The sequence below is a fragment of the Heptranchias perlo genome, chromosome 3 (assembly GCF_035084215.1).
Source record: "Heptranchias perlo isolate sHepPer1 chromosome 3, sHepPer1.hap1, whole genome shotgun sequence".
NCBI lineage: Eukaryota > Metazoa > Chordata > Chondrichthyes > Hexanchiformes > Hexanchidae > Heptranchias > Heptranchias perlo.
In genome coordinates this window covers 52,130,598-52,154,272 of record NC_090327.1, presented here as the reverse complement: position 1 = coordinate 52,154,272, position 23,675 = coordinate 52,130,598, and the positions used below count along the sequence as shown (strand labels likewise).

Sequence of the window (23,675 nt, the reverse complement as noted above, 5' to 3'; positions counted from 1 at the left end):
ATCCAATCTTTCTTTCCCACTTTGTTTCTCTTTCTCTTCCTGATTTGACATTGAATTTACCCACCCTAATTCACCCTCCTTCTCAGTCCATCCTTTGTTTATTTCTCAGTCCTTAAATCTCAGTGGTTAAGGAGAGATACCCTGTTGGTCCCATCATTCACCAAGGTCCCAGATGCCCTGTTTCCCTGTTATGTGCTCACACTACCAGCAACTTTGTGCTCAAAACAATTTTTGAGCAAAGGGTACAGGAATAAGTCTCACTGGGCACACAGTGAGTTGTCCCGCTCCAGCAAATTCTGAGCCAATGCTTATTTGATCAGCGTACTCTGTTACTTTGGGGGAGGAGGGGTAAAGTTTATAAGTTTCGTAAGGGAGAGTGGAATATAATTTGAATTCAAAATAAATTAATATGAATCTATTTGTATGGACCACTGCTGCCAGGGATAATTGATGTCTGTTTCATTTGTAAGACTGAGGCAGAGGAGCTAGCTCACCAATTGTGCTCCAGAAATGGTACATCATTATCATTTATCACTGTGCCTTAGATGACAGAAAGTCAGAAAAAGAAGCCCAACATGTCTGCATGGCCTCAGTAATAGAGGACAGTCCAGGGCACCCCAAAATTTCAAACTTTACTTGAAACCAGGAAGGTGATTTTAAACATAAAACAATACAGGTAACTGGATTCCAAATTTCAGAACCTGGGTCAGTTCTGTCATATTCCTTTAAATGGACTGCTGACATTGTAATGGCTATTTTGCAAGGCTGGAGGATGAGTGAACTTGCATACTTTGTTCATTGAGCATCCTGATCTGGTAAAATTTAAGGACTATTCTACAAGAAAGTAGTCAATTTATTGGGTTAATTTTAAGCATATTGCATTAGAGGACACTTACAAGGCAATCGTGTAGCGTATGCTTTAATTTATATATTAAAAAAAATGCTATTTGGATTTCCTGCAAAGATGGATGTACAGTTTGATATGGCTGCATTAGCTTCTGCCATGGATACTAAACAGATCCTTCCTTTGAGTAAATACCCATGGTATTGTACAGGGGGACTTCATTTTGAAGAACAAGGGTGAACTCAAAATTATACAGTATTCTATTTCATACCATGCATAAAATCTTTATGATTGGAGTATGAAAAATGGCAAGTTTTCAGAAAGTAAAAGTGTAAACCTGGGACGAACAAGATAGGTGCTGCCAGCAGGCTTGGTTTGAGAGAGATTTTGGCTGTGGTCTTTATAAGCTTTGTGAGAAAAGAGGTAATAAATGACACAGAATCTGCATTTATATAGTGCCTTTCACAACTTCAGGATGTCCCAAAGCGCTTTACAGCCTATGAAGTACTTTTTGAAGTGTAATCACTGTTGTAATGTAGCTTCTGAATATCCATGAAGTGTTCCTTTCAGCAAAGCAATTACTCTTTTTTTGGGAGGGGGGAGCTTGGCTTCTGGGAAGGAAAGTTTGTTGAAGGAGTTTTTTTCCCCATGATTGCACGGTTTCAGTACAAATTATATGGAGACCCTGTTATGAATTATGGTTTTCAAATTTTAAAGTGCAATCTTTTTCTTATACTTGAATGGAGAATCCTGTTTTGTTGCCACAATTACAGGTTGAATTTATTCTGTATACAAAGTAAATATTATTGCTGTGTACATTATATATCTAGACTTTACTCCTAAAATTTTAACCATCTCTGCACTTTTTTGTTTAGGCCACAGTTCTAAACTGTAACAAAGGACGGGAAAGTGACAAAGAGGGATGTTTTTATTTCAGGTATTCATAACTCTTCTTTTATGGCTCAATTTCATGTTTTATGTTGTGAAACAACATCTTGCATTTATACAATGCTTGTAATGTAGAGGAAAAGTCCTAAGATGTTTTTAAGGGCCCCTGGCTGGAAAATCTAGAACTCGGGGACATAGTCGCAGAATATGGGGTTGGCCATTTAAGACTGAGATGAGGAGGAATTTCTTCACTGAGGGTTGTAAGTCTTTGGCATTCTGTACTCCAGAGGGCTGTGGATGCTGAGTCGTTGAGTATATTCAAGGCTGAAATAGATAGATTTTTGGAATCCAGGGATATGGGGATCAACGGGAAAGTGGAGTTGAGATCGAAGAGCAGCCATGCCCTTATTGAATGGTGGAGCAGGCTTTAGGGGCTGTATAGCCTACTCTTGCTCCTACTTCTTAAGTTCTTGCGCTCTTAAGATACTTTGGGCATTCGTTTAGTACACTGCCTGTGTTTTTAATGTTGTATTTTGCTTGGTGTAGAATCCAAATGGTGCAAGGCCATCTTTTCAAGTGTTCTTGCCACTGATGGCAAACTGAGAATTTGTGAAGTGCAGTTGTATTTTGCTGCAAATTAGTCTTAATAACTGATATTAAACTTGCAGTACATGTCACAGCCACAGTCTCAGTGACAATTGGGTCAACATCTCTAACATTGACTTTCTGTTCCTCACAAAAAGCTCAGATACAGAGTTAATGAGACTAGTTTATATGAGAGCTGAATTGCCATAATCAGTGGAATTGAAAGATTGCTGAAATATTATAGGTTAATAATTTGTACCTTTTACTGAGATTCGTGTAGCTCTTTCACAGTTTTCAACTAAGTAACACTCCAACTCTGATATAATTAGAACTTTGTCCTAAAAAATCTACTTAAATTACATAATTTTAAAAAAGCAAACGCCTCCTTTTTATTTGTCTCTTGATGAATGCATGCACCTCCAATTTCCAGAATTCCATAATGTGCTCCCTGGATATTAACCTCCATGTAGCCTCATTCAGATATTTGTACCTAAATTGTTGTTCAAGTTCTTACTGTGTAATTTACATTTCAGGGATAAAATCCTTCCAGAGCGGACAGGAGTGCATTCCATTCAGTTTGCTTATTCACAGGACAAGACCATGCTCTATAGTGAACAGGTATGATTACTTTTGTGCTGCAACCCTTTTAAAGATTTCATATCTGTGTAATAAAAAAAAATGAAAATGCTAGAAAACTGAAATAAAATCGCACAATTTTGGAAATACACAGCATCTGAAGATATGTTATGACATTTGAGGTATGCACTCAGAACTGAAGACTGAACGATACCCTGTATTTTAGAAAGATGAAGAAAATGGGGGAGAATCAAGAGGTTAATCAAAGGGAGATAATGGATTGAATGATCTTTAAACTCTTTAACAGAAAACTATTAAATATAATAGATGATCATGAAGTGATGGAAAGACAAAGGATGAAAGATGTGGAAATAGGAGGATGAAAAGACATGGGTGGGGCCTCATAAACCAAAAGGTGAAAAAATGGAGAAAGAAAAGAATTGGCAAATATAGCAGATCAGAATCAATCAGTTAAATTTGCTATGTATGTTGCGCACTCCTTATTTAAGCATCTCCATTCTGTGACACATAATCTCACCTGCACTTGTCCACATCTACTAGATGGAGCTCCTGAAGCTGTAAGTCCCTGCAACTATATCTACAGCATCACTAATGCATAATGAGGGCAATTTGCTTTATCCTGACTTTCCATGGCCAATACCTTTTGGACAGCTAGTCGAAACAGTAGATACTGGCAAAACAGTGGATCTGCAAGTCCAGAGGAGGGAGAACTGGGCAACACTGTGAACTCAGAACCCCACCAACAATCTCAAAATTAATTTACAGTGCTTCCTATTTCCATCCATCCCGTAACCTTTTAGATGGTCGATCTATGACTCTTGCTTTCTCTTTCCTGTCTCTTCTCCCTCCATCTCTGGCAATGGGCATTCCAAAGACATTTATTACACGCCCCGTTTGCTCTCCCATTTATTACGTGCCCATTTGCTCTCCCATTTACTTGGCTTATGTCCCAATGTTTGTAAGGACTCCATTGCTTTCTCTGTGTGTCAGATTTTCTGACTCCACTTTCCACACCAGTTTCTGAAACACCCCAGGTTTTCCTCACCATAGAAGCATAGAAAAGATACAGCACAGAAGGGGGCCATTCGGCCCATCGTGTCCGCGCCGGCTGGAAGAACAACCAGGTGCCTATTCTAATCCCACCTTCCAGCACCCAGTCCATAGCCCTGCAGGTCCAGGTACTTTTTAAGAGTTGAGGGTCCTTGCCTCTACCACCAATTCGGGCAGCGAATTCCATACACCCACCACCCTCTGGGTAAAAAAGGTTTTTCTCACGTCCCCTCTAATCCTTCCGCCAATCAGCTTAAATCTATGTCCTCTAGTTCTTGAACTCTCCGCTAGGGGAAACGGGTACTTTCTGTCTACTCTATTTGGACCCCTCATGATTTTGTACGCCTCAATCAAGTCACCCCTCAGCCTCCTCTGTTCCAAGGAAAACAACCCCAGCCTATCCAATCTTTCCTCATAGCTGCAATTTTCAAGCCATGGCAACATTCTTGTAAATCTTCTCTGCACTCTCTCCAGAGCAATTATGTCCTTCCTGTAATGTGGTGACTAGAACTGCACACAATACTGCAGCTGTGGCCTTACCAGCATTTTATACAGTCGATCATTACATCCCTGCTTTTGTATTCTATACCTCGGCTAACAACAGAGAGCATTCCGTATGCCTTCTTCACAACCTTATCTACCTATACTGCCACCTTCAGGGACCTGTGCACATGCACTCCAAGGCCTCTCTCTTCCTCTACCCCTCTCAATATATTCCCTTTTACTGTTTGCCCTCCCGAAGTGCATTACCTCACACTTCTCCGGGTTGATCTCCATTTGCCACTTTTCTGCCCACTCCACCGACCCATTGATAACATCTTGAAGTCTACAGCTATCCTCTTCACTATCAACTACACAGCCAAATTTTGTGTCTTCAAATTTGCCAATCATGCCCCCTACATTCAAGTCATTAATATAAACCACAAACAGCAAGGGACCCAACACTGAGCCCTGTGGCACACCACTGGAAACAGATTTCCATTCGCATAGACAACCATCGACTTTTACCCTTTGTTTCCTGTTACTGAGCCAATTTTGGATCCAATTTGCTACGTTTCCCTGTATCACATGGGCTTTTACCTTTCTGACCAGTCTGCCATGTGGGACCTTGTCAAATGCCTTACTAAAATCCATGTAGACAACATCCACTGCACTACCCTCATCAATCCTCCTTGTCATTTCCTGAAAGAATTTAATCAGATTTGTAAGGCATGACCTTCCCTGAACAAATCCAAGCTGACTATCCCTGATTAAACCATGTCTCAGTATTGATTCTAATGGTTTGCCCACCACCGAGGTAAGACTGACCGGCCTATAATTGTTCGGCCTTTCCCTCGTACCCCTTTTTAAACAATGGTACTATGTTTGCAGTCTTCCAGTCCTCCGGTACCTCCCCTGTATCTAGTGAGGATTGGAAAATGATCTTCAGAGCATCCGCTATTTCCACCCTGGCTTCCTTCAATAGCCCAGGAAATAATCCATCCGGCCCTGGAGACTTATCAACTTTCAAGGATTCCAGTCCCTCTCATACTTATTATAGAATCATAGAAGTTACAACATGGAAACAGGCCCTTCGGCCCAACATGTCCATGTCGCCCAGTTTTTACCACTAAGCTAGTCCCAATTTCCTGCACTTGGCCCATATCCCTCTATACCCATCTTACCCATGTAACTGTCCAAATGCTTTTTAAAAGACAAAATTGTACCCGCCTCTACTACTGCCTCTGGCAGCTCGTTCCAGACACTCACCACCCTTTGAGTGAAAAAATTGCCCCTCTGGACCCTTTTGTATCTCTCCCCTCTCACCTTAAATCTATGCCCCCTCGTTATAGACTCCCCTACCTTTGGGAAAAGATTTTGACTATCGACCTTATCTATGCCCCTCATTATTTTATAGACTTCTATAAGATCACCCCTAAACCTCCTACTCTCCAGGGAAAAAAGTCCCAGTCTGTCTAACCTCTCCCTATAAGTCAAACCATCCCCGGTAGCATCCTAGTAAATCTTTTCTGCACTCTTTCCAGTTTAATAATATCCTTTCTATAATAGGGTGACCAGAACTGTACACAGTATTCCAAGTGTGGCCTTACTAATGTCTTGTACAACTTCAACAAGACATCCCAATTCCTGCATTCAATGTTCTGACCAATGAAACCAAGCATGCCAAATGCCTTCTTCACCACCCTATCCACCTGTGACTCCACTTTCAAGGAGCTATGAACCTGTACTCCTAGATCTCTTTGTTCTATAACTCTCCCCAACGCCCTACCATTAACGGAGTAGGTCCTGGCCCGATTCGATCTACCAAAATGCATCACCTCACATTTATCTAAATTAAACTCCATCTGCCATTCATCGGCCCACTGGCCCAATTTATCAAGATCCCGTTGCAATCCTAGATAACCTTCTTCACTGTCCACAATGCCACCAATCTTGGTGTCATCTGCAAACTTACTAACCATGCCTCCTAAATTCTCATCCAAATCATTAATATAAATAACACATAACAGCGGACCCAGCACCGATCCCTGAGGCACACCGCTGAACACAGGCATCCAGTTTGAAAAACAACCCTCTACAACCACCCTCTGTCTTCTGTCGTCAAGCCAATTTTGTATCCAATTGGCTACCTCACCTTGGATCCCATGAGATTTAACCTTATGTAACAACCTACCATGCGGTACCTTGTCAAAGGCTTTGCTGAAGTCCATGTAGACCACGTCTACTGCACAGCCCTCATCTATCTTCTTGGTTACCCCTTCAAAAAACTCAATCAAATTCGTGAGACATGATTATGTCACCTTATTATGTCACCTCTCATTATGTTTACCTTAGCCAATATTTCACACCTCCTCTTCAACTACTACGTCCGGATCATCCCTTTCCTCTGTGAATATGGAGACAAAATATTCATTTAAAACCCTACCCACAACCTCTGCTTCTACACACAAGTTACCCTTATCATCCCTGATAGGTCCAATCTTTTCCATAGCTATCCTCTTGTTCTTAATGTACTGATAAAACATCTTTGGGTTTTCTTTAATCTTTCTAGCTAATATTTTCTCATGCCATCTCTTTGCTTTCCTTATTTCCCTTTTTACATCATCCCTGTACTTTCTATACTTCTCTAGGCTTTCTGCAGTATTTAGTTTTCTGTGACAGTCATAAGCTTTCTTTTTCTGTTTTATCTTGCCCCGTTTACTTCTAGACAACCAGGGGGCTCGAAATTTGGCAGTGCCACCCTTTTTCTTTGAGGGGACATGTCTGCATTGTACCCGTAGAATTTCACTTTTTAGTGCCTCCCACTAGCTTGCCACTGATTTCTCCTAAAGTAGTTGTGTCCAGTCCACTTCTGCCAAATCACCTCTTAGTTCTGTAAAATTTGCCTTCCCCTAATTTAAAACATTTACTCCTGATTTAACTCTGTCTTTTTCCATAATAATGTGGTCACTATCCCCAATATGGTCACCCACTGTCACTTCACCCAGTTGCCCATCTTCATTTCCCATGGCTAAATCTAGAATTGCATCCCCTCTTGCTGGGCTTGTCGCGTACTGGCTAAAAAAGTTCTGCTGGACACCGATCAAAAATTTTGCGCCCTGTGCCCCTCTCACTGTTTGAATCCCAGTTGATGTTAGGGTAGTTGAAGTCCCCTACTATTATTGCCCTCTTATTTTTGCACTCAGAAATTTGCCTACATGTTTGTTCTTCTATCTCCCGTTCACTATTCAGGGGTCTATAGTACACTCGTTGTGTGACTGCCCCTTTTCTATTTCTTAGCTCAACTCATATGGCCTCAATTGATGATCCATTTAGCACAACTGTAATTGATTCTTTAACCAATAATGCCACCCCCCTCCTTTTTTTATCACCCACTCTATCCTGCCTGAAAACACTATATCCAGGGATATTGAGCTGCCAATTTTTTTTATTCGTTCATGGGATGTGGGCGTCGCTGGCGAGGCCAGCATTTATTGCCCATCCCTAATAGCCCTTGAGAAGGTGGTGGTGAGCCGCCTTCTTGAACCGCTGCAGTCCATGTGGTGAAGGTTCTCCCACACTGCTGTTAGGAAGGGAGTTCCAGGATTTTGACCCAGCGACAATGAAGGAACGGCGATTATATTTCCAAGTCGGGATGGTGTGTGACTTGGAGGGGAATGTGCAGGTGGTGGTGTTCTCATGTGCCTGCTGCTCTTGTCCTTCTAGGTGGTAGAGGTCGCGGGTTTGGGAGGTGCTGTCGAAGATGCCTTGGCGAGTTGCTGCAGTGCATCCTGTGGATGGTACACACTGCAGCCACTGTGCGCCAGTGGTGAAGGGAGTGAATGTTTAGGGTGGTGGATGGGTTGCCAATCAAGTGGGCTGCTTTGTCCTGGATGGTGTCGAGCTTCTTGAGTGGTGTTGGTGCTGCACTCATCCAGGCAAGTGGAGAGTATTCCATCACACTCCTGACTTGTGCCTTGTAGATGGTGGAAAGGCTTTGGGGAGTCAGGAGGTGAGTCACTCGCCACAGAATACCCAGCCTCTGACCTGCTCTTGTAGCCACAGTATTTATATGGCTGGTCCAGTTAAGTTTCTGGTCAGTGGTGACCCCCAATTATCCCCCTCTTTCAGCCAGGTTTCCTTTTGTAGCAGTGGTTGACAGGATTCTTCACTCGGTCTGTCCCATCTTCTGCCCTGACACCCTCCCCTGCTGTCAACAGCAGGGTCCCCCTTGTTCCTCACCTTCCACCTCACATTTGCATTTGTCGGATCATTTTTTGCCATTTACAACAGGCCCTCCTCACCACCACATCTGTCCATTTACCTCCTCCCACGACACTGCCCGAAAAATGGCATCAATATAAATGAGATGGCAGTTCTAGATAGGCTCAAAACAAACAAATCCCCAGGAACAGATAGTATTTACACTCCAGTATTGATAGAGACTGGAGATTTGTGAGGCACTGATCCTTTATGAAGGCGTAACTGGGCACTACGGATATATTTACAGATTGGAAACAGGCTAACATGCCCATATTCAAAAAAAAAGTAAGACCAAGACACTGACAACAACACTCATTCGTCCTACCTCAGATAATGGGATCAATCATCAAGTGGAAAGTTGAGTATCATCTGTACAACAAAAGCCTACTAAACAGTAGTCAGCATGACTCCAGAGGGGAAGATCCTGCCTACCAACCTTTTTGACCATTCAAGGGGACTGCGGAATACTCTATGGCGTGATATACCTAGACTTACAAAAGGCATTTGACAACGTTCCACACACAAACCTATTAGTTGTGTAGAACTATGGGTTTCACAGTAAATCTTAGGAATGGATAAGAAACCAGCCAATGGGTAGAAAACAATGGATACTTGTTAGTTGAGCTATATAGAAGTAGGGCCAATTACTGAGTGGGGTGCTACAGAGATTAGTGTTGCTGGCACTACTATTTCTAATTTACATCAATGATTTGGGTTCAGGAACTCCATGCAAATGGGTCAAATTTGCAAATGATGCCAAACTCGGAGGGGTGATAGAATCAGAGGAGGCAACTCTGAATATGAAATGAGCTGGACAAAGTATGTAAATAGACAAAATTATGACATGAAATTTAAGACCTGTTGGAAGTATTGCAGAAGGGAAGGAAAAATGGATAACAGATATACTATACTCCATTAATGGTTTTGAAATAGCTAACTATGAAATTGAGGGAGACCTCGACATCTTAGTTGACTCAACGGTGAACATATCTGACTAATGCAGAGCAGCAATCAACAAAATAGAATGTTAAACTGTGCAGCCAAAGGACTGGAATATATGTCGGTGGAAGTCATATTCAAACTGTATAGTGACCTGGTCATACCACACCTTTGTATACTGTCCATTTTCTGTCACAGGGATGAAGGTGACAATGGAGCCAGTGTAGAAAAGAGTCACACAGCTGATCCCCCATTGTGAAAGGTCTGAGTCATGAGAAAAGATGGGAAACTTTGGCTTTTCAGGCTGGAAAGGAGGCACATAAAATAGTAAATGCTACAAAAAGAGTAAATTTGGAAAACCAGATGGAGTAGTAGAGGTGAAAACACTGCAATCATTTAAGAAACAACTGCTGGAGCTGGAGGATTTTAGGGTCTTGATGGATGCACTAAGATGGTACTTCCTCATCTATAATTATCTTGTGAACTACTGAACTGACTTATAAAGTTTGCATTTATTAAATATTTCCATATCATTTTTGCTATTTTTTCATTCTAGATTACTTTGAACGTGGTACCAGGTGAGCCAGTAAAATTAATGCCAGAAGAACATCCAGCCACTCCTACTGTCTCAAATGTCCGTAGTGTCGCCCATCGAACCTTGGTCAAAAATTTGTGTCTGAAGATCATGGTAATAAAATTCTGCTTTTCCTTATGTTAAATGTAAATGTCAATCACTTTTACCATTTTGTCTCGCTAATCCATGGATACCAACAGCCCTTCAAAATCTTGCCCAATGTCTGTGAACCCAGATAATGATTGTCATCAGGTTACTTGTGGAGGGTATCACAGCTGAGCCCAATTCTGCTTTCATCCAATGTCCACATATGTGCGCTTTCCAGCAAGGGTCACTGAATCACAGTCAGGTAGGTAATATCTGGCAAATTGGGATTCGGTTTAGATTATTTCTAAAATCTAAATATGGTCGGTGGACTGGGATATAAATGTAAACAAATAGCTGGTTATTGCTTGAAATAAATGTTATAGGTAAAGGGAAGGAAAGCAAAAGGATTTGAATAAGGCAGAATTGTGATTGAAGAAAAAGCCAAAATGCCATAGCTACAATGACAGTGTGGGGTGGGAAGCAAAGCTATTAGAGATGCTCTGGTTATGATCGGATAGTTAAGAATGGAACCAAGTGAGGGCAGTCCCATAGAGCTGGACAACAGAGGCGTTTGACAAGGATGGTGTGGTCGACTATTCAAAGAATGTAGAGGTTGAGAAGCGGATAATGCGACACGATCACAGTCAGAGTGTAGTTTGTGACTGGTTAGGGCTGTTTCATTGCTGTAGGAGGGGCAGAAACCATTATTGGAAGATTCAAACAAGGTGTTGTGGGAGAGATGGGCATGGATCTGGGAGGTGGCAATGTGTTCAAGGACTCTGGAGAGGAAAGGGAGAATGCAGATGGAATGTTAGTTTATGGATTTTTTTTGAAGGGGGTGACGACAGCGACTTTGAAAGTTGGGGGGGAGCAGTGCTAGAGGAGAAGGAACTATTTACTTTGTCAGCTAGCATAGGGCCTGGAGCTAAGTTGGGTGGTTGGCTGCTTCATGGGGTTGGGGGACCAAGAGGTTGGTTTCATAGATGGGTTCAGCTTAGAGGGAGTATGCGAGGAGAGAAACTAAGAGATGGGGCTTCGGGGCTTGTGAGGAGGTTTGGTTTGAAGGAGAGGAGGGGGAAGCAGCACAGGTATCTGAACATGTTGGGGGTAATTTTACCCATCTTCCCCCCCCCCCCCCCCCCCCCCAACAGGTTTTGGGAGGGGGGTAAAAATAAACGGGTAACCCGAACCCAACCAGCCTGCTTCCATTTTAACCGCGGCGGTTTTTGGGGCATCCAAGCAATCTGCTCTGGAGAGGCGGGTCCATAATTTAAATATGTAAATGAGGCTCCATTCCTGGCCGGCCGGGTTTCCCATGGCTTGGGAAACCTGGCAGCTAAAGGGAGGTGGGAGCAGCTGAATCCAGCAGTAAGTGCTTTTTATAGCACTGATTGTGGGCCAGGAGGAGCAGGAGTGCTGCTCCCTGCTCTTTCCTCCCCCCCACCACCACCACCACCACCAAGCCCCTCGAGCAAATCATCTGCGATCAGCCCCCCCCCCCCCCCCCCCCCCCCCTCCAAAATCAACCCACAATGTTTCATGGTTGCCGGGGACCATCCCCAATAGTTCCAGCTATAGCCTTCTACCGCTGTCTTTCCCGCCTGCAGACAGGTTTTGGTAAAGGGTAAAGTGTCACCACTTGAGCCAGGTTTCAGTCAAAGCTATGATGTCAATAAAATGATCCATAATAAGGTCATGGATGGCAAGGGCCTTGCTTATGAGTAAATGGACACCGGAAGGAAATGTGGAGGGGTTGTAATTGCTGATTCACTGGCAGAATCCAAAGTGGTGGTTGGGGTGAATGGGATGGGGAAAAGTTCTGTGTGGGGAAGTCCATGGAAGAGGAGGATGGATGCTTGCTGTTAGTAAGGAGAGAGTGACATGTACTTTGGGCCCTTTGGAGAATGCCAACAGAGGCAAAAAGAATTGTCATGGATTTATTTGAAGGGGTTTAAGTCTGGAGCAGTGGCATGATAGTGGGAAGGCAGAGGGAAGAAATGAAACCAAAAGCAAAATACGGCAGTTGCTGGAAATCTGAAATAAAAACAGAAAATGCTGGAAATACTCAGCAAGTCAGGCAGCATCTGTGGAGAAAAACAGTGTTAATGTTTCAAATCGTTCAGAGCAAGAAGTGAGAGTGTGCAGCCGAGGAAGAAAGATGAAAGTGGGGGGGGGGGGGTGGGGGGGAGGGCAGATTGAAGTAACATGCTTGGGTCTGGAATGGTGGCCAAAACGCACATGCAAATAGGGACAAAGAATTCAGATTGCAAAGGCATGGCAGAAATTTGTCGAAACATGTCACGAAAGTAAACCAAGTACAGGGGGGAGAAAAAGTGAAAACATCTAAAGTTGAAGTCAGAGGCCCTGTGAAGAGTTGATATCAACTTGTAGGCAGTGTGGCGGTAGCTTGGAGGAGCTTACCCAACCCAATCCATGGAAGGGTGCGGGAGGAGGATCGGAGTTCGGAAGGGTGCGGGAGGAGGATCGGAGTTCGGAAGGGTGCGGGAGGAGGATCGGAGTTCGGAAGGGTGCGGGAGGAGGATCGGAGTTCGGAAGGGTGCGGGAGGAGGATCGGAGTTCGGAAGGGTGCGGGAGGAGGATCGGAGTTCGGAAGGGTGCGGGAGGAGGATCGGAGTTCGGAAGGGTGCGGGAGGAGGATCCGAGTTCGGAAGGGTGCGGGAGGAGGATCCGAGTTCGGAAGGGTGCGGGAGGAGGATCCGAGTTCGGAAGGGTGCGGGAGGAGGATCCGAGTTCGGAAGGGTGCGGGAGGAGGATCCGAGTTCGGAAGGGTGCGGGAGGAGGATCCGAGTTCGGAAGGGTGCGGGAGGAGGATCCGAGTTCGGAGCACCAAAGCAGGGATCATTCAGAATGGGAGCAGCATCTATCACTGGATGGGAATCAATGAATAGATCAGAGCTAGCCGAACAAGTGAAATGTCTGTGGTGGATCAGAAACTAAGCCTGCAGAATCAGGTCAGGTAGTGGAATAGGGGCAATCCATCAGAGAATACGGTCTCAGTAGAAAGCGGCAGAGAAAATGGAGAAAGCTGATGGTGTGAAATAAAAGTAGAAAACTTTGAAAACACCAGTAAGTCAATCAACTTCTGCAGAGAAGACAGGTTATGAGATTCATCGGAACTGAGGACCGAAAGACAAACTGTGTTGGGAGAGAGGGAAGAATCAACATACATCAATCGTCGTGAGGGAGTTAATGGGTTGGACAAACGTCAAACTGCCTAATAGAAAATTTAACTGAAATAAAAGATAAGCTGTGAGATGTTGGTAAAATGGACAAAGATTGTGGTTGAACATAAGAACATAAGAAATAGGAGCAGGAGTAGGCCAATCGGCCCCTCGAGCCTGCTCTGCCATTCAATAAGATCATGGCTGATCTGATCCTAACCTTAAATCTAAATTCATGTCCAATTTCCTGCCCGCTCCCCGTAACCCCTAATTCCCTTTACTTCTAGAAAACTGTCTATTTCTGTTTTAAATTTATTTAATGATGTAGCTTCCACAGCTTCCTGGGGCAGCAAATTCGACAGACCGACTACCCTCCGAGTGAAGAAGTTTCTCCTCATCTCAGTTTTGAAAGAGCAGCCCCTTATTCTAAGATTATGCCCCCTAGTTCTAGTTTCACCCATCCTTGGGAGCATCCTTACCGCATCCACCCGATCAAGCCCCTTCACAATCTTGTATGTTTCAATAAGATCGCCTCTCATTCTTCTGAACTCCAATGAGTAGAGTCCCAATCTACTCAACCTCTCCTCATATGTCCGCCCCCTCGTTCCCGGGATTAACCGAGTGAACCTTCTTTGTACTGCCTCGAGAGCAAGTATGTCTTTTCTTAAGTATGGACACCAAAACTGTATGCAGTATTCCAGGTGCGGTCTCACCAATACCTTATATAACTGCAGCAATACCTCCCTGTTTTTATATTCTATCCCCCTAGCAATAAAAGCCAACATTCCGTTGGCCTTCTTGATCACCTGCTGCACCTGCATACTAACTTTTGATTTTCTTGCACTAGGACCCCCAGATCCCTTTGTACTGCAATACTTTCCAGTTTCTCGCCATTAAGATAATAACTTGCTCTCCGATTTTTCCTGCCAAAGTGCATAACCTCACATTTTCCAATATTGTATTGCATCTGCCAAATCTCCGCCCACTCACCCAGTCTGTCTATATCCCCTTGTAGGTTTTTTATGTCCTCCTCACTCTCTACTTTCCCTCCCATCTTTGTATCATCTGCAAACTTTGATACGTTACACTCGGTCCCCTCCTCCAAATCGTTAATATAGATTGTAAAGAGTTGGGGACCCAGCACCGACCCCTGCGGTTGCCAGTCCGAGAATGTACCATTTATCCCAACACTCTGCTTCCTGTTAGATAACCAATCCTCCACCCATGCCAGAATATTACCCCCAATCCAGTGATTCTTTATCTTGAGCAATAATCTTTTATGTGGCACCTTGTCGAATGCCTTCTGGAAGTCCAAATACACTACGTCCACTGGTTCCCCTTTATCCACCCTGTACGTTATGTCCTCAAAGAACTCAAGCAAATTTGTCAGACATGACTTCCCCTTCGTAAAGCCATGCTGACTTTGTCCTATTAAATTATGTTTATCCAAATGTTCCGCTACTGTCTCCTTAATAATAGACTCCAAAATTTTACCCACCACAGATGTTAGGCTAACTGGTCTATAATTTCCAGCCTTCTGCCTACTACCCTTTTTAAATAAGGGTGTTACATTAGCAGTTTTCCAATCTGCCGGGACCTTTGCCGAGTCCAGAGAATTTTGGAAAATTATTACCAAAGCATCCACAATCCCTACTGCCACTTCCCTCAAGACCCTCGGATGTAAGCCAGAGGGCAGTTGATTCTTAACTGCCCTCTGAAATGGCCTAGCAAGCCACTCAGTTGTACAATCCCGCTACAAAAAGTCATTAAGAATAAAACTGGTCGGACCACTCGGCATCGGACTACTAGGCACCGGACACGACAAAGGCAGAGGCAAACCAGCCCAGTCGACCCTACAAAGTCCTCTTCGCTAACATCTGGGGACTTGTGCCAAAATTGGGAGAGTTGTCCCACAGACTAGTCAAGCAACAGCCTGACACAGCCATACTCTCAGAATCATACCTTTCAGCCAACGTCCCAGACTCCTCCTCCACCATCCCTGGGTATGTCCTGTCCCACCTGCAGGACAGACCCACCAGAGATGGCGGCACGGTGGTATACACTCAGGAGGGAGTGGCCCTTGGATATTGATTCTGGACCCTGTGGAATCTCGTGGCATCAGTTCAAACATAGGCAAGGGAACCTCCTGCTGATTACCACTTACTGCCCTCCCTCAGCTGATGTATCAGTACTCCTCCATGTTGAGCATCACTTGGAGGAAACACTGAAGGTAGCAAGGGCACAGAATGTACTCTGGGTGGGGGACTTTAATGTCCACCACCAAGAGTGGCTTGGTAGCATCACTACTGACCAAGCTGACCGTGTCCTGAAGGACATAGCTGCCAGACCTGCGGCAGGTGGTGAGAGAATCAACACGAGGGACCTCATCCTCACCAATCTACCTGTCGCAGATGCATCTGTCCATGACAGTATTGGTAGGAGTGACCACCGCACAGTCCTCGTGGAGACGAAGTCCCGTCTTCACACTGAGGACAACATCCAATGTGTTGTGTGGCACTACCACTGTGCTAAACCAACGCACAAGTGAAAAATCAAAGTTGGAAAACTACAAATGCAGCAGATCAGGAATTAAAATTGAAACAGCTGGCAAAACAGTGGAAGAGTTTTTTTAAAAACAGGCAACATCATGGGGTCAAATCCTCTGCAAATACTGTTCTGACCGAGGGTCTTTATTCTAAATGTCAATGTCTCTTTTTGCACCCCCCCCCCCCCCCCCCCCCCCCAAAAGAAAATACTTGGTAGACCTAACCCACGTTAAAAGCATCCCCTGATGTAAAGAAAATGAAGTTATGGTCTGAAGTTACTAAAATATATTCAGACCAGACAGGTTTATACACAGGCATGGGAAATGTTCTGCTTTCTGCACGGAGCCCAAGCATTGCTTTCATCACAACCAAAACTGAGGTTGAATTTGTCTCTGCATAGAGAATTGTCAATCAAGCCAGATCAGAACACAATAGTGAGATGCTCTTATTCTATATTGATGAGTAGCTGACGCCCATCTCATGCTTGTTCCTCAGAGAAACAATATAGCTAGAGTGCAGAGACTCTTGGGTCTTAATGAACTGAATGCTCCCTGAGGATTAGAGCCCGAGAATTAAAGAAAATGGAACATGATGCCAACCTGTAAAAAGATCGAAGAGATAACCTAGGGAATGACAGGCTGGTCAGCCTGTCATCCATTGTGGGGAAAGTACTGGAGGGTATCCTGAAAGAATGGATGATCAGCCACCTGAAAAAAACAAACAAATACTATGTCTGACAAGGTTCATCTTTGAGGAGATAACAAATCTTGCGAACGGGGAATTTAGTTGATGTTTCTGATTATAGTGTCACAAAGTCAATTGATCCACAAGGTTGGAAGGCAAGGCATAGATGGAGAACTTCTGGAATGGATGAAAAATTATTTGAATGGGAGTAAGCAAAGGATGGTTCTATGTGGAACTGGATTGGCTTGGAAGGAGGTAACTAATTGGGTGCCTCAGGGATCAGAGCTGGGACCATTGCTGTTTACAGTGTACATAAATGATTTGGAAGTGGCGACAAACAAAACTCCCCCAATTTGCAAATGATGCCGATCGGGGAGGGACTGTAAACAACGGATAGGCTAATCAAATTACAGAAGGACCTGAATAGATTGGGGAGCCTGACTTAGAAGCAGCAGGTGTCACTTAATATAGACAATTGCCAAGTCATGATATTGGGATAATAAACTGGCAATATAAACTGATTAGGCACCTGAATTTTGAGGTTGTAGAAGCTAGGAATGTTTACACTGGAGTGATTTTGTATAAATATTCGGCATCCTAATGTGTAAAGCCAAGGTAAATATTTATGCTTGATATAGTCACAGCTACTACAAGAGAGCATTGCCTCAAACCTAGAAGCGAGTGGATAAAAATATGGTTTAAATTTAACTATGCATTGGGTGGTGAATCTATGAATTGGGCTAAATGTATCAACAAATTTGAGAATGTTGGCTAAGTACCTAGCAAAATTTGATAAAGGAGTAGGAGAGATATCTATCTTGGACATTGCAATTGGCCAGATGGGCCACCGTGATCTGTTACTGTCCTTTACATGTCTATGTTCTCTATAGATATAGTGAGCTCCCCTAGAGGTATTACTGGCAGTATAATGACTTGCCTAAGATTTCATAGAAAATAAATATAATAGACATTTTATATGACGCTCTGCTTTTGTCAGAGATAATTGTAGAAGCAATTTGAATTTAAAAAATAGCATCAAAGTAGTTAGCTGCTGATAACTGCCAATTTAAGCCAAACAAGGAATAGCAAATCAGGCAAGAAACAAGGCTACAGAAAATTACAATGCACTAATTATGGAAGATTTCAGTATGAGAGAGGTAAAACAAATACACGATGAAAACCAAGAAGGGAGGAAGAGTATAAATATTATTGCCTAGGGCAACATGTAAAACAAGGTACTGAGCAGATGTTAATTTCACAGTGTGCCAGAAATGTTTAGTTACCTGGAAGTCATGAAGACTTGAGACCTAATGATCATTGTATAGTTAGATTTAATAATGAAAGATTTAGACGGGCACACTTTGAGCCAGTGGGAAAGGAACGAGGGAGGATTAAGTGAAAGGTCTAAAAGATGATGGAATTACAATGGAAATCTTTGAAGTCCACTTAAGGAATAGTGGAAGTGTACCTATGGTCGTAGGACTAGAGAGCTGTGGTAAGAATTTAGCTAGAGCTGCTTTGTTCTTGCATCAGAAGCAGCTCTGATAAATCCAACGTCCGCTTATACAAATCGACGGGATTCAAACATCCAACGCTATGTTGAGTTTGCCCAAAAGCAAACCTTCACTGGCTATGTGAGGCTGCATCGGTGGCTTTCGTTAACATTCACTTTAGCAGCTGCAGGCACACGGAAGGTAAACAGTCTTTTGACAATATTATAGCGGTTTTCTACCAGTCCAGACGTTCTTTCCTGAATTGGTATCTGTATTAATCTTCCGTTTTCAAATTCCCGATACGTGACCCCAAATTGCTGATTTGAGGTGAGTAGGGCAGGTAGAAAGAGGGGGGCACAAATGAGATGTGAATCTTCGAAGGAGGGCTCAGCATAAAATGTTTGGGGACCTCTGCTCTATATAATACACTTTCTCATCTGTTTTTTTAAGAAAACTTGTCTAACCTATGTCTAATACTGTATTGAGCATCTAACGTTTGATCTATGCTATCTGCATAATGAAGTAATCAGATCCATTTTTAATTTTCTGCTTATAATTTTAGCTTTGTTTCAAAATTGACATTTTCCTTTTTTTAGAAAAAAAAACTGTCCCACGTGGCCAGGATTCAAACTTGTTCCAATCCAAATCTCCCTTCCCTTCCAAGCGTTTCCAAGCGAACATAGTGAGATACCGCATTCCTGTTGATCAGGTTCCTCCTATCACGGTACCATTTATCTAAATCCTTCCTCCCTTAGTTCCCAGTAATCAAATCCCAACTTTGCTGATTCCATTTGTTCTGTTCCCTCCTCTCGCAGTTTGCTCTTCTCCCTCCTGTCTTGGCCATTCTTGCTTTTGATTTTCTCCATTTTTGCTGGTTCCCTCTCTAAAAGAAACTTCAGTGGATTGTTTTACCACACCGGTGCCCCATACTACTGGGTTGTGAGTCATTTAAGGTAATATTCCTTCCGGTCAGTTTTTTTTTAAACTTATAGTTTGTGCTTTTGTTCCTTCTCCCTCAACCTAATCTTACAAAAAAAAGCCTTGCATCTTTCCTTGCAGATATTTATATTCACTTGCATGAACTTGATTTACTTATATTAAGAAATTTGATAAAGTAATGCATACAAGGCTCTTTATGTTTGTTCTTTGCAATTAGGACGAATATAACAATGCGGCTGGAGAGGATATTTGTGGCAAGTTGGTGGTTACGATTAAAAGTACCACTGAAGATGATAGTGAGATTCCTCAGTTTCAAGGAAAAATCAGCCATCTGGAGTTTGAACTCAACCAAGGATCTTCTGTTGTTTCAGTAAGTTTAATTTAGTTTAACTTAGGGGAAAGCCTGCTGACGGGCAGTTAATCTGCTGATTAGGAGTGTCATTGTGATTGGCTAAAAGAAGACTCTTCTCTGCTGCGATCTGATTGATCAAAGCGAATCTATGACGCGACATCACAAACAAGACTTTTTAAACTTAGATTTTAGAACTTAAAATGCCATTTATTATATGGTTTTGTTCTGTGGTTGCTTTAAAGTTATGGCCTATGATGTACTGTCCTTTAGTTTAAAAAAAAGCACAGCTTTAAGCAAGCATTTGTCGAATGATCTGTTGCACACATTCTTTCCCTTTTTTGTTGCAAAGATTAAAATAATTGTATTAAAATGGGATGAACAGTGCATTCCATTTACAAATGGCTGTGCTCTACAGATTCCTGCTAATTGCAGAATTAGAATGATAAAGCAGTAGTATTTGTAAATGGATTCTTTCACAATTTCATATGGACCTAGGAAAAGCAAGACTTGAAAAGACAGTTATGTTCCATCTGTCCTGTTCCAAAGGTTAAAATTATCCCATACCCCAAATTAGTTACATTTGCTAAAAGGCTATCTGGCTCCCTCTTGAATTTGACTTCTGCTTCCATTTTTCCTGAGCACATCAATGAAATAGCTAAATCTAAATGGTTTCTCTAAAACTCTTTCTTTTTCTGCCCCCCCAACCCCAATCTCAGCTAAGTTCATGCCCTCTAAGAGTTTGTGATTATGAAATATTCAGTTTAATTGTACCCCACTGGACCGTGACAGTTTTGAGAAGATCAAATTGAGTTACTTTTTCTCCAGTGTGTAAACAGTGAAGATCTTTTTGTTGAGATTTAATTCTCATTTTATTGTATTTAATTATCATTATTTTGGCTTTTAAGGCTTTTACTGTATTATTCGTGCTACGGGTCGTCTTTCTGTTCGTTCAAGAAGCAGTTAGACCCTTTGCCTCCTCCAGATTATGGTAAGGAATCTTACAACACCAGGTTATAGTCCAACAGTTTTATTTGAAAATCACAAGCTTTCAGAGGCTTTCTCCTTCATCAGGTGAAGTGTGGGATTCCTTGAATGTTACCGCATTTATAGTCAGAGAACAATACCTGGTGATTACAGATAATCTTTCCAACTGCCCGTTGTCAAGGCAATCAAAGTGTTCAGACAGAGAGATGTTACATACAGGACCACCGATTATACAAACGGCCAGAACAAAAGACAGACAGAGAGAGAGAGAGAGAAACATCCGAAAGGAAGAGAAAGACAGAGAATGACCCGTTGTATTATAAACAGATAACTTTTTTTCGCTGGTGGGGTTACGTGTAGCGTGACATGAACCCAAGATCCCGGTTGAGGCCGTCCTCATGGGTGTGGAACTTGGCTATCAATTTCTGCTCGACGATTTTGCGTTGTCGTGTGTCTCGAAGGCCGCCTTGGAGAACGCTTACCCGAAGATCGGAGGCTGAATGTCCTTGACTGCTGAAGTGTTCCCCGACTTGTAGGGAACCCTCCTGTCTGGCGATTGTCGCGCGGTGTCCGTTCATCCGTTGTCGCAGTGTCTGCATGGTCTCGCCAATGTACCATGCTCCGGTGCATCCTTTCCTGCAACGTATGAGGTAGACAACGTTGGCCGAGTCACAGGAGTATGAACCATGTACCTGGTGGGTGGTGTCCTCTCGTGTGATGGTGGTATCTGTGTCGATGATCTGGCATGTCTTGCAGAGGTTACCGTGGCAGGGTTGTGTGGTGTCGTGGACGCTGTTCTCCTGAAAGCTGGGTAATTTGCTGCGAACGATGGTCTGTTTGAGGTTGGGTGGCAAACAGACCATCGCTCGCAGCAAATTACCCAGCTTTCAGGAGAACAGCGTCCACGACACCACACAACCCTGCCACGGCAACCTCTACAAGACATGCCAGATCATCGACACAGATACCACCATCACACGAGAGGACACCACCCATCAGGTACATGGTTCATACTCCTGTGACTCGGCCAACATTGTCTACCTCACGTTGCAGGAAAGGATGCCCCAGAGCATGGTATATTGGCGAGACCATGCAGACACTGCGACAACGGATGAACGGACACCGCGCGACAATCGCCAGACAGGAGGGTTCCCTTCCAGTCGGGGAACACTTCAGCAGTCAAGGACATTCAGCCACCGATCTTTGGGTAAGCGTTCTCCAAGGCGGCCTTCGAGACACACGACAACGCAAAATCGTCGAGCAGAAATTGATAGCCAAGTTCCGCACCCATGAGGATGGCCTCAACCGGGATCTTGGGTTCATGTCACGCTGCACGTAACCCCACCAGCGAAAAAAAGTTATCTGTTTTTAATACAACGGGTCATTCTCTGTCTTTCTCTTCCTTTCGTTCGTCCGTCCGTCCCTCCCATTGCATCGCTCTGTCTGTCTGTCTGTAACATCGCTCTGTCTGAACACTTTGATTGCCTTGACAACGGGCAGTTGGAACGATTATCTGTAAGCACCAGGTATTGGTCTCTGACTATAAATGCCGTAACATTCAAGGAATCCCACACTTCACCTGACGAACTATAACCTGGTGTTGTAAGATTCCTTACATTTGTCAACCCCAGTCCATCACCGGCATCTCCACATCCAGATTATGGTGGTATGGGTAGTGTAGGAAGATGGGCATAAAGGCTGTGAAATCTGTGTTCAGGGCCTACGTATTGGGGAGGGTGATTTTCTTCTGCCAGTTGAATTTTTTTCCAGTAGTTATCAGCCAAGTAAATTGACTATCCTAATAGTCAGGACTGGGAAAGGGCAAATGGCTACACCTCCTTGGTTGGAGAACAATGAAGAATTCCCCTACCTGGTTTATTTTTTCATTTTTTGTGTTCCACATTAGATGGGTTTCTCAGAGAAATACTTTCTATCCTTTTTAGAGGGATATATCTGATGTAGTATTACTTCAGTATTATTTTCAGACTCATAGGTATTTTGAAGGGGGATTTCAGGCTCACTGATTTTTTTCACAACACAAGGTCTTTTCCTTCGCCATCTTTTCTCTAACAGCATGCTGTCTATAGCTTTAATGTCCTTTTTATAATGGGGTTCCCAAACCTACATGCACTACTCTTAACTGTGGTCTAACTAATGTTTCATAGTTTTTGGCACCCCATTATAGAAAGGACGTTAAAACCATAGAGAGCATACAACGTAGATTCACCAAGATGATGCCACGGTTAGGAAACTATAGTTGAGACTTGAGTTACTGGGACTGTTTCCAGTGGATCGGAGAAGGCTAAGAGAAGATTTAATAGAGATTTTTAAAATTATGAAGGGTTGGGGGTCAAGGACACAGGATCATAATTTAAAGTGATTTAGTGTGAGGAGAGAGAGAGATTCGGACAAATTGCTCGACATGGGGTTGTTGGAGCATGGAATGCTTTGCTACAAAAGTTGTTTGAGGCAGAAACCATTGCATCTTTCAAGGGATAAATATTTGAAGCCGAGGAAGGTGCAGGGCAATGGAGAGAGAGCAGCGCAGTGGAATTAGTTTTGGATTGCTCTAGTAAAGAGCCAGCACAGATCAGATAGGGTGATTGCCCCCCATCCCCCCATGTTGTAAATTTCTATTGTTCTCGATCAATCTGTTGTCATTTGGTGGTATGGTTTCAGTATATATGCAACTTATTGTGAAAATTGTGTTCTTGTAAAAGGGATTTAGCTGGTGGTCATGTTGGTCCAGAATTTGCTGTCAAAATAATGGTACAGCTAATGGCACTCGCCATTACTTATATAAATTGTACAGCAACTTCAGGCGAGGAGCAGATGCGCGGTGAAATGTGAATATCCAAAAGTTGTCGTCCAAGTTCTGCCATTAGCTTTGTGGAAACGGCATCTCTCCTCCATGTTTTTTTTTAGGAACATGCTGTATTTGCCTGGTAATTGCCCATTGAACTCGCTACAGTTACGCCTTGTCATTACAAGCATAAGTACACTTTTAATGACGTGATAAGTGTTAATGACTGCCAATCAACCTCTGGCATCGAAAATTAACTCTTGCAAGTGTGGAGTCTCATTCCTTCAGGCTTTGAATTTTTTGGGGTGATTTTAAAAATGTCATTTTAAAAAAAAATGTTGTCTTTTTCTCTCAATCTAATCTATCTTTCCCTCTTATTTCTCTT

The 23,675-nt window shown here is 43.1% G+C and overlaps 1 protein-coding gene across 2 annotated transcripts in view; it reads left to right on the top strand.

Annotated features, from left to right (window-relative positions):
- smchd1 (structural maintenance of chromosomes flexible hinge domain containing 1) overlaps positions 1-23,675 on the top strand; it is a 217,336-nt gene that overhangs the window by 155,225 nt on the left and 38,436 nt on the right. For both annotated transcript variants that reach the window (XM_067979701.1, XM_067979694.1), the window contains exons 34-37: positions 1,720-1,781; positions 2,851-2,935; positions 10,203-10,334; positions 19,369-19,521. In XM_067979701.1, coding sequence (XP_067835802.1) covers positions 1,720-1,781; positions 2,851-2,935; positions 10,203-10,334; positions 19,369-19,521 — 432 coding nt within the window. The remainder of the gene's footprint in view (positions 1-1,719; positions 1,782-2,850; positions 2,936-10,202; positions 10,335-19,368; positions 19,522-23,675) is intronic.